The sequence below is a fragment of the Indicator indicator genome, chromosome 4, assembly GCF_027791375.1.
Source record: "Indicator indicator isolate 239-I01 chromosome 4, UM_Iind_1.1, whole genome shotgun sequence".
Taxonomy (NCBI): domain Eukaryota; kingdom Metazoa; phylum Chordata; class Aves; order Piciformes; family Indicatoridae; genus Indicator; species Indicator indicator.
Window position 1 is genome coordinate 38,838,315 of NC_072013.1, and position 11,929 is coordinate 38,850,243.

The 11,929-nt window shown below is 42.9% G+C and overlaps 1 protein-coding gene across 10 annotated transcripts in view; it reads left to right on the top strand.

Moving 5' to 3' along the window:
- Positions 1-11,929, top strand: part of MEIS2 (Meis homeobox 2) — a 220,271-nt gene that overhangs the window by 203,061 nt on the left and 5,281 nt on the right. For 8 of the 10 annotated variants that reach the window (XM_054400720.1, XM_054400721.1, XM_054400711.1 and 5 more), the window contains exon 10: positions 11,678-11,736. In XM_054400720.1, the coding sequence (XP_054256695.1) occupies positions 11,678-11,736 (59 nt within the window). Of the gene's footprint in view, positions 1-11,677; positions 11,741-11,929 lie in introns of all 10 variants that reach the window. The other 2 variants (XM_054400718.1, XM_054400719.1) reach the window with 1 other exon arrangement.

Sequence of the window (11,929 nt, forward strand, 5' to 3'; positions counted from 1 at the left end):
GAAATCAGGGGATCCAACCTTTCAAGTGCTTCAGAAAGCACAAACCTTCCCAGCTTCAGTTCTTAGCTGGTTCAGAATGAAAACAGCAGAGGGCAAAGGAATGGTGTAACACTCACATCTATGTTCTCAATCATCACATATCTGGCCGTGTAGGACCCCTGCAGAGCCACCAGCAAGCTTTATCACTGACTTGCCAGCTGTACTTTGCAATTATCTCTGGTGAGCCAGCAAGGTAGGCTGAGTAGCAAGAGCTGAGCCCTAGGGGAGATGAAGCACTGACCAGAAAACAGGGGAGACTGGAATATGAAGTGATAGGTTGAGAAAACAGCTCCGTGAAGGCTTTGTATTTTTCCCATTTCATGATTCCAAACCAGATGGCTTTACAGTAGTAACTAAGGCACAAGGGTACAGGAAACACATTTATGTACTACCAAACTCTGACAAATGTTCTTAGAACATTTTCTCTTGATTCCTGTGGGATGCAGAGAACACAAAATGAGACGAGACAGAGTAAAAGTTTCACCAGTATGATGCTGAGAAGATCTGTGTAAGTAACTTTTCATTTTAGCACACTTCAATAACACAGCTGGCCCACACTTGCACTGCTGAAACCTTCAGTCCACCTTCAGTGAAGCACCTATTCCATAATGTGGCTACAGTTTGATGGTGTCTGTGGTGTTGACACACCTTTAGCCACTAAGCCATTGGACCCCCTGGTTTGATAAGGTCTTGTCAACAGTATTGGAATAATTAAAAGGGGAAAAATGAACACGATTCTGCAGCTACAGAGAATCCCCAGTAAGCAAACAGTGCAAAAAGCAAAACACAAGGGATGGCAGCACATAGGTACAATTTGCTGAGAGGTGTATCTGGGCATGAGCTACAACATGGGAGAAGGAAGGGGATGTATTTATATATAGTGTATTATTTATGCCCATTACTTCTAATTGCCTAACTAGTTCTCTTTCCTCTCACGTATACTTTAGTACCAACCAACCAGAGAAAGATGTCTACAGCTAAATATCTGCCAATTATTATGGACTTTTACTTAATATTCTATTGTTCCACTGACAGCACAGTTTTTAATATATCATTTTATACTATCCTGTACATCATCATTTCCCTGCCTCCCTTAGGGCCCTGGCTGTAATAGTTCTTATTTATTTCCACAAGCTAACATATATGCAAAAGATCTTGCAGTCATGATGTTGCCTCCCCCTCACCCCTCACCCCTTTCCTTTTTTTTTTTTTAATCCTTTTTATCTGCTTTTTTTAAGTTATATTCTAAAGAAGTGTGAACACAGTATGTGTGTAGACACACACCAGGGTCAAATACCTTTGTAAACACACAAGGCACACTTTCCTGCTCAGCAGCAGGATATTGCAGCCTTCTCTTGTGGTCTGTAGATCTGGGGGTTCAGCTAATAAATTTGAAAATGGATCACAAAGGAAATAAAGGAAAACTCCCTCAATATTCCTAAAGGGTGACGTAGGAGTTCAACTGCCCACACAGTGACTGATCACTTCACAGAATTCACTCAGCACCTTCTGAGTCTGAGAGAACCGAAGGGAGCATTGAGCTTGTGCTGGCAGTGCTAGGGTCTGGTTAGTTCCACCAAAAGCTATTTTTTTACCGAGTATGTGTTTTGCAAAATGCTTCTTTTGAGGAGAATCTCTAAGGGTATAAGCTTGAGGTAACCATGACTGCATCACTGTCCTTCGAATCTGAACAGGCATCTTTAGGATCATTAGTTCTGAAACTTTCAGCAGTGTATTTCTAAGATATATATTTTGGCTGTGGGTTTTTGGTTTTGTGTTTTTTTTTTTTCTTTTAAAGTGGGTTCTTTGCATCCAGTTTCCTGAGGTCTGCTGGTTGACAGCTAGAAAAATATATATTTGTTTTCCTTCACATTTTAATAACAATGAAAAAATGTACAAGCTTCATGGCCAAGACAGGACAGTGGGTACAAAAAAAAGAAATTGTTAACTTAAGGCAAAATTTACTGTCAGGGAAAATGGAACATTCCTTCTGAACTCAAGAACTAGTAGTGCATGTGCAGGTTGGTTGTAGATGGTTGCTACAATAAGGCTTCTTTCATACAGGTGTGTTTATGCCCCAGGCTTGCTGGCCACAGTCCATTCCATTTACAGAAGCTGAATTAAACAATAACTACCGCATTGCAAAAAGAAGGGGGGGGGGGGGGGGGAAGAAAGAGGGGGGGGAAAAAAAGGGTGAGCGTCAAAGGAGATGCCTGAGAGCTTTGTTAGGGCCAAGAAAAACCCTGTTGCAGTTGTCAGAGCTTGTTGATGTTGCAGAGAACGGCATTTTTTTTTTCTACTGGATTTTGTGGTTCTGCCTAAGGAAAGAAAGTAAAATAGAACGGAAGAACAAAGTCCTACTCTATAAATCAGCAGCTGCTCCTTGCCAGATCAAAGGAGTGACATTTTTGCTCCTGGACTACTTGTCCACTTTAGGTGCTTGACAGACAGCTAACAGCTGGCCTGTTACATAGTATAGGAGAGTTGGGCTACATCTTCTTCAGAGTAGATGACAAGCTAATCAGAGATATCCATAGCACGGGACATGTGAGTGCATCTTGATCTCTTCAAACATACCCAGTACATAATTGCTAAACACCTTTATGCATTTTTGGCAAGCTACTACTTAGGTAGTTTCCACTGAAAAGTAAGAAGGAAAATGAATGCCTTAATCTAATTTGATCAGGGAAGCTAAACAGATGTTAAAATGGTTGACAACTCTCCTTTTTGGGCCAGCTTAGAATTGGCTAACTTTTATTTTTTTTAACTACGAAACAGTTAAAAAGATGTGTAAAATACTTCAAGGTGATATTATTCTAAAACCACACTTCTTAAAAAAAAAAACTAGAAGGTACCTTTAAAAAAAAAGTTATCTTCAAAAAAAAAAAGAAGTTACCTGAAATGAAGCCTCTCAACTCCTGTGTAAGAAACCAGATAGGCTGATTGCGTTTTCAAGACTGCCAGACCCTCATTAGTTTTGAAAATCTTTTCCTATGAGTTTAAGATGATAAATGAACACATCTTTAAATGCATGAGTTAGTTAAGATTTTATAGGAGATCTGTTATCTACCTTTAACGTGGATGTCTAAGTGCCAGCAAATCAAAGCACATGCCAGATTAGCTAAAGTTGAGTTTAGCATCTCTGTGAGATGTATGTATACAAACCTGGAATTTTAATGCCAGTAGTAAAAATTTCAAAGCGATTCAGTTTCTAGTTGATTCTCATCTGCAATAAATCAAGTACAGGATGAGGTTGTGTACTACAGCTTCTATCTATTGACTTTGCATTTTATCTGTTAAGATATGAATAGCTAAGGAAGTATGCCCATTTGTCTCCTCCCTTCCTTTCAAGTATCTTTAAAAGTATCATTTTTACAGTGCGTGATAAATAACCAAATATGAATAATCTGATGGCACTCATGCAAGAGTGTAACAGCTATGGCCAGTGCATGTTATGTGGCTTCAGGTGCCAAGGGCCAGGCACTGAAAGGCGTTTGCTGCCTGCCAGAGGCCCAGGGAATGCAAAGGAGAAAGGATTATTTCACTGTGAGGGTGACAGAACACTGGCACAGGCTGCCCAGGGGGGTGGTGGAGTCTCCCTCTCTGGAGGTATTCAAGACCCGCCTGGGTGAGCTCCTGTGTGACCTTGCACAGATGGTCGTGCTCGGGCAGGGGGGTTGGACTAGATGACCTCTCGACGTCCCTTCCAGCCCCTGACATTCTGTGATTCTGCGATAAGGGGCGATACTTTCCCCCTGAAGCTGAGGTTTTCCGAGAGCCCAGCCCATGGCGAGTGCGGTGGGAACTCTTCACCACCTTCCCACCCGCACACATGCACACGCAGCTCCCGCCCGCCCTCGCCCCTAGCGGGGTTTTCGCGGCCGCTTGCTGCCCAGCGCCTGCGTTTGCACCCAGGAACTCCAGAGCGTGGCCGTGGCACTACCCGGCCCTCCGGGCGCCCTCCGGGGCAGAGGCGGCGGCCGTGCCCCTGGCAAGCGGCACCCCCGGCCCGCCAGCGGCGCTCTGGCCCCACCTCATGGCGCCCAGCTGCACAGCGGGAGGCCTCACCTGGGGCCACCCGAGCCTGAAACGCGGGGCGAGCCCAGCTTGGCAGCAGGGAGTGGCTGCTCTTCTCTCGCTGGCCTTACCGGGTACCGAACCCAAGCCTAGGCTGGCTTTGACCTTGGGCGCTCACAGCCATGGGCCACTGGCGAGGACGATGGAAGGAGCAAGGCACAGGCTGGCAGAGGCAGCAGGGCGGCCATGGGACCTCCATGTGCTTGGGGAGCCCTGGCAAGCCCCGACTGCAACTGCGGTTTCCCACACAGCTTCCTTCGTTGTAGAGAAAGGGTCCTGTGCACAAGCCCCAGCCCCAGGAGCACAGGCAGGGTGGCTCCCCAGGGTTTATGCTGCAGTGCAGGTGCTCCCCATGACAGGCCACCAGGTCCATCCTTGGCAGAGCCAAAGTGTTTCCCCACACTCCCGAGAGGTAACTGAGAGTTCCATGTTTAACGAGACAGATTTTCTCTGAGTTGAATAAATGCCTGTGGTGCCAATTCTCCTGATTTTATCACAAGGCTCAAGTTATTTCATGTTAACTCAAGGTCCCAGCTCCTGGAGACGGTGGTTGCATGATAATATTTTCCAGCAAGTTTCTAGATTTTGTGGCTGAGAAGAGCGGTTTGAAAACTGTGGCGCCATGACTGAAAAGCTTACAAAGTAAACACCGAGAAGAGTGCTGTTTAAATTTCTTACTATTAGGACAGTTACGGGATGGGCAAATTCAGTATTTCCAACAACTGGCACCTCTGAGTGGCAGAACATATTTTTAGGAGCTCCAATATAAACATAGGAGATGCAGCAGAGGTCTTAGGGCCAGTTAGTGCCAGGCACAGGCAGCCTCAGGCGCCTGGTTTAGTTGCTTTCTGTCATCTTCTGGAGCCTTCTCTCCACCAAACAAGGATGCTGACTTAGATTCTCTGAATCACGCCTTTGACAGATGTGAGATGTCTAAATTAGCTAAAGAAAGTAATTTTAAACAGCCCATAATCCCCCCCACCCCCCATGTCTAACAAGGCTGTCTAAAACTATGTGAAGTTTTGTCAGAGAGTAAACCTGCCTGTCCCTCCCTCTTCCGCTCAAAACCAATCGTGTAAGTGACTCCACTCCTCAATATTCATGACTTAGGGAAGCCTTATTGAGATGGCTCATTTCCAGGTGACTAACTCAGCTTTTTTAATTTTCTGTGAAGGAATGCTACAAATAAGACTTGGTAACCAGGTGTGGCATAGATTCAGTGAAGCATAAACAAAGACTTTTTCAACTACTTTTCTACACACGTGTACAGAAGGAAGCCTGAACCTAATTCTGTCATTTTAGAATGTGTATTGGAGAAAGAAGTTAAATAAACTAAGATAACTAGATTTTACTTGCTCAGATAAAAGTTTGGATGATAGGCAAAGACTGCTGTGAAGGAGGTGGAGGGGTGTGGAGTGTATATTGATAAAAGTGTTTCTGCAGACTAGTCTTTTCTAGTGCATTCTTTTAGACTGCTCTGATCTGCTCAAGACTTCTGAAATGATTCTTTCAGCTTAGGAAAGAAGTAATTTTCTAGGTTACTTATGAAAACATTTCTCTTTTTTGTGACTTAGATATAATATTTCATTGGTTATTTTCCCTTCCAAATTAGGGCATGCTTGGGCAACAAGGGATCAGTGTAGTATATACTCTTCAGCTAAACGCTGACATGTTTGTAGTCCAAATACTGAAATATCATTTAGGCAAAGATTTATTTTCCCATCCAAGGTGAAAACATTTGGATTATTTTTTAGAATGCATTCTTAGACTCTGACACAGTAAAACATTGAAGCAGGTGCTTAAAACCCCATTTATTCATCAGGCTCGGCCCCTATCTACCTAGGTTTAATAAGAGCCAAGCTTCTCATCTAGATTTGGGAGGCTCTTGAAAAATTTCACTTAAAAAGCTCCTCTGGGTACCTAAAACATTTTGATAATTAAACTTGATGTTCAGATAACAGAAAATAAATGATTGTAACCCTACATTATTGATTTTCTTGTTGTTACTTTTATTGTTTTTATTTCTATGACTAAGCCTGTGACAATATTCATTCAGTATCCCCTTTTCAAGTGAAAGGGCAGAAGTGTCTGCTTGTGCTAAAATCAAACCTGAGTCCAAACTTTCCTTGTCATTAATCCTTTCAGAGAACTGGTTGTGAATTCCTCTCACAAATTTGTTCACGTATCTGTTTTTCACATGAACCCATTTATGTACTGGCAAGTTCGTTAAATAAATGCAGTACTTTAACACCTCGTTTTCTGGGATCGATATTTTAAGTGGAAATGCAGATTGAAGACCAATACTGAAAAGTTTTGTGTTACATCTGATGGCTGCGTGTTGTTCCTCAGTTTCTCAGGAGCAATCTATTCGGCTGTGGTGGACTGGTCCAGTTTTGCACCAGTTCATCTCACAAAAGATATTGGACATATAAAGTGGCTGGAGTTAAATAGCCCTCTCCGAGTCCAGACCCCAAGTTGGGGATGAATGCTATTTTCTTAAGCTTTCATGCACTCTATCCTCCTGAAACAAGGCCTGTTGTGCCCCTACATATTCGAAGTGAGTTTTCCATGGTAGCCGTAGGGTAAAGCTGGAGCTGTTTCTAGTTCTGATTACCAATCAGTAAAGCCACTAACAGTTCATGTTAAGAACTAATCGTACTTAGCTTCAGTTATGAAACAGTCACAGTGTTTTAAAACACATGTAGAATATATCTATAAAAGACAGTGGAAACAACGATAATGTCCTTTTTGAACATGCCAGGCTTGAGCAATCAGACTGAGATCTCTATTTGCTGTTCATTCTCTTCTATGCTTTGCAGGAATATCTCTCTGCAATTTTATCTGAACCCTATTTATTACAAAAATAAAATGGATTATGTAAATTTAATGCTGTTTGATACAAGTTGAGATAAAATATGATAAAATATATGAAGAAGATTAATTACAGGACTTCCTATAAAATACAGAATACATGTTTATTTTGGACAAAGAAATCCAAAGGTTCTATTTGAAGAGATGCAATTAAATGCATATATTTAGATTATATTGTCATGCTAATTAACGTGGATAGGGTAGGAACCAATTAGGACTAGGACTACCAAATCACCTAGACTACATTGCACATTCACTAGTATACCTTTCCTGCTCTGCTGGTTTTTGCTGGAAGCAGAGAAAAATGAAATGTGCTCGTTTGAAAGTCCATGCTGTTGCACATTTTGAGCCAAACCTTGTTCGCCGTGCTTTCGGAAACGGTCCCACAAAAGTTACCAGAACTACTTTGTGTAAGAAAGACAGGCTCTGGCTAGAGCCTGCTTTAGGTGGCAATTAAAGGAAAAGACAAGATGCAGGAACTCTTTCTTTCAATTCAGATGGGTATTGTTTGAGTAAGCGAGGTCAGCAGTCTGTCATTTGCAAAATGCTGGAAGTAAGATTTTCATTAAACGTAGTATGTCAGTGACATGTATTTCTCAATGCTGCACACCTCATTTATCATTCTGGAATGAGGACCCAGCGCCATATGAATGTAGAGTTTGTGAAGGTGTTGCCTCACAGCCCTGGAGGCTGATGACCCCTCTTTATCTACACAGCAGGTAAGGCACAAACAGTGGCAATGTGAGCTCTCTGCGCAGTCCCCTGCCAGTGTGCCTGACTGCTAAGCTGGGGAACAAAGGAAAGATAGCATATGGATAGCAGATTGTAGGAGCACTGAGAGAGGACTGGGGAAATCTATGTTGGGTGTGTGGCTCTGCCAAAGATCTCTTGTATGACTTTGGCCTTGTCACTTAATCTCCTTCTGTCTCCGTTCCCTTTTGCAAACAGGGAGAAAGCGTCTCTGCTCTCCCTCAGGCTTTGCCTGGAAATCTGTTCAGATCCTGAGTTCTCTTGGACGGTGTGCTTGTGCAGTATGGGATGGAGTGAGGCTGAACTTCACTGGGTCCTCTAACTGCTGCTATCATCCAAATGATAGGGATTACTGTGAGCAGAAGAGTAACAAAGGAGTCCATGTTTTGCTGATAGATTTTACTCGCCATTCAGTCTCGGCCTCTGGGTGAAGGCTATGAAGAGGCAGGCAATTAGTTTAAGGAGCAGAGCTGTGAATTCTTCCTTTATAGGGTTCCAAATAATGTTGGAAATAGCGGTGCTGGCGTTCTCTTTTTCTACCTGTCTCTTAATGCCTTTTGAAGACATTTGTGCCAAAATAACATCACAGTGTTTCTGCAATGCACTAACTGAAGTGCTGTGCAAAAGGCTGTATTTTGCTTTACTTTGGCCCTGGAGATGGCTCCCTGACAGATCTAAAAAAAAAAACAAAAGTAAAGGCTGGGGCAGGGAGTATGGTTTCTATGTCTCTGTTATGCACTGTGCATATTTATGGGGCAGTATAAAGAATAAATAATAATCCACAAACAGTGCGTTCTGTGCCCTTGTCTACCAGTTGTGCAGATGCATTACATGATGTAGCTACTAGTAATGAAACTGGGATCAGATTTTTTGCTTCATCTGAAATGTAGGTCTGTTTTGCACCTGCAGTTTTGCAAATATAAATAATTTCATATGTAATTTTTCAGACATACCCTTTGGTAGAGCTGATGTCATCTACAGACAGGGTTTTTCAGAGGAGCCATAGTAATGGAATTTCAAAATGATCTGGATGCCTAAAAACTCCTGTATCTTTCTAAGTGTATGGTCATGTATCTTCAGAGAAAGTATTGCTGGTCTAGAGGTCATCATTTGCACCTGCAGTTATGTACATGTGCAACAGGAAAATAGAAAAATAATGAAATCGGAAGTTAAACCCAAGTGCTATTTTTTGCAGGTTTTGCTGGACAGATGAGATCACTTTTATCCCTATGTTTTTTTTCTGTAGGGAAACAAAGATTGGGGGACTCACTACTAGAGCTTTAACATTTCTGAAATGAGTAGTGAATTGCCTCTGTATAGAGTTTTCAGTGAAGGGCTAGCTTCACTCACATCCAAGGAATAAAATGAGGCCAAGCTCTTTTGGGACCGAATGGCAGGGTGAGGTTGGGTCTTCAGCACCCATCCCAAAAGGCTTATTCTGTGGTGGTTGTCCAACGTGTAAGGCTGGAGTGGAGTATCCCAATCTGCTGCTCATGGAGGTAAAGCAGTTGTCACCTGAAACTCTTCAGGACTTAGAATTTTCTTAATGCTCTGCCTTGTTGTGTGAGCCCATTGAAGGAACACTTCAGAGGGCATCCATTTCTTACTAATGTAAACTTTCTGAGGAGTATCCAAAGATATGACCTCTAGGTGAACCTTTAACCTTCCCCTTAATTATTTGTTTGAAGACAGTGTCGAGTTCTCCCGCTGAGAGCCAAGACCCATAATGCTTCGCAGCCCTGCGAGCCAGGGCGTGTGTGCAGGGAAGTGGAGAGGGACATAAATAAGGAGACCACCAGATGTAAATAATAAAAGTGGTTGGAGTTTAAATAAAAACCAAAAAAGCAATTTGGTTTCCCCAAAGAGTGACCTGATTGAAGAAAAGGGGTTAGTAAGACGGAAAGTGAGTGTGGGGGGAGCATTTCTGTTGTCTGTGATTTTTTACAGGCCTAAATAAGCGTTCATTCCATTCTTTAAAACCTTGCCATCTGTATACACCATTAGAAGCTCATAGGAGAAGAGAAAACAGTGTTATCAGGCTTTCCTCTTAATCTCTATTGGCCTTAACTTTAGCTGATAAAAGGCATGCTGGATGGAGGAGGTTCAGGTCAGGCTCCATTTGGTCAGTGTGGTAACATTACTGGAAAGTAGCTCAGCAAATTAAGTCCTATTGGGAACCTTTGAGGACGGAAACATGCCTGGAAATCACAGCGCTGGGCTAGGAGATGCCTTCGCCCTGCCGCAACGAGAAGGGAATAAACAAGAACATCAACTGTGTTTGAGTTTTTACTTTAATACCTGAAGCCATGACTAATTCCGAGGCAGGATGACATTTCTGACAACTGAATTATACTTTTCCTAAAGAATAAAGAATGTCTTTTGGATGTAAACAGAAGTGATGCAAAAGAACCCTTTAGTGTTACTTGTAGCATTTATGCATCTGTCTAATGAAATTTCCACGACTGTGATTACAGGAGGTGCAATCGAAGGTGTGCCACCGTCTTTCATTATCTGCAGAGGAATTTAACTGGAGGGGGGGGGGCGGTGGAGGCAGGGAAGCACGACAAAAGGCCTTGCAGAGTTGATGCTATATAAAGGCTAGCAATTTACTAAATGAGCAGATGAACTTAGTCTTCAGTTAACTGACTGAAAGACTTCAGCTAGGCGTTGGATCGGGCCCAATGGCAATTATTGGAGGCTGTTTTGGATGATGGGCATGTTAGTATTTCTGAAGAGGATTAAACACTAGTATTCGACTTCATTAGCACTCCTAAAGGGTCACCACCAGCCGAAAGCCTGAGCTGTGAAACAGCACACAAAACCTGCGCAAAGGCTCCGAAGTGTTCTCAAACACAAAGGGCGGGGTGGTGGGGACGGACACGACACACACAAAAACAAGCGTGGCTCCTGAATGATAGAAAATGGCCCCGTTTGGAAAGAAATCCTGCCAATAGGCAAGTTTTTAAAAATTATTTTAGGGGAATTAATTTGGCTTAGCTTGTGCCGATGTGGATGGCTGCGCGTTAAGCTAATAAGAAATATGCAAGCACTTATTTTTGGATTACCAGCAAAATGAAATCCAGGCTCCGCAGCCAACTAACTGCCTTCACCAGAGCTCAAAAGCCTCGGCAACCGGCCCCGCTTTGAGATTAAAACAAACAGAAAAAAAAATTTTAAAAAAAAGGAAAAATAAAAAGAAAAAGGTTATTTTGGGCCTAATATTAACCACATGTACCTGCGACTGGGGGTTTCTAAGGAGTTGAAAGGTGCCTGAGTTTCGGGCAGGCGGTGGCCTTGCGCGGGGTGTCCCCGCTCGGCCCCCAGCTGGCACTGACCTCCGAACGACCTCCGCCTTCACAGGCGCCAACCGCGGGAGTTGCAGAAGAGCAGAAGTCTTTCTGGGCCGGCACTTACTGCTGCTGCGCTGGTGATAAAACTTCAGACAGCCTAATTGATGGCTTTGCTGACCTAACGATACCTTGTGAAAGCACCGAGTGGCGAAGCCTGGTCCTCATTTATGGCCAGCTGCAAGGGTAGCTGGATTCCCTAGGATGGAAAGGAGGAAAATATATAAAAAAAAAAAAAAAAAAAAAAAACTCCCAGCCTGTGAACTTTAACCGGATTCTGAGCCCCTCCAAGAAGTTAAAGAAACAATTGTCTTTTAACACAAGTTTTGGGTCACATTTACTTGTTCAAAGCCTTCTGGCAAATCCAGCTTTAATCTGGCTGGTAAGATAAGCGTGTAACTGGTTACAGTTTCTGAGCACTTAGAGGAAGATGTTTTAAAGCAAAATTATGATCTGTTAAAAAAAAAAAGGCAAGGAGAAGCAAAACACGTTGCCACACCACGCTAAAATCCTGTCAGTTTTAAAGCAGAGGTGTTCTCAAAACACAGAAGCAAGCTGATGAAAGGACTTCTATTCTTTGTATTCTGTTGCAGGTTTATTAATGCCAGAAGAAGAATAGTACAGCCTATGATTGACCAGTCAAATCGAGCAGGCAAGTTCCAAGTAGTATCTGTATTCAAGTCCCACAGGCGCAAATCCTCATCAAGTTATTCTTCAGGAGTCCCATCACCTGGTAAATAAATGCTCCAACCAGGCATTCTGGGAGATTACTTTTTTTTTCTTATGTCCCCAGAATTCCACTGTAGGAAGCAACTTCACTAATTGGTGCTAATTGGAGATTTCCC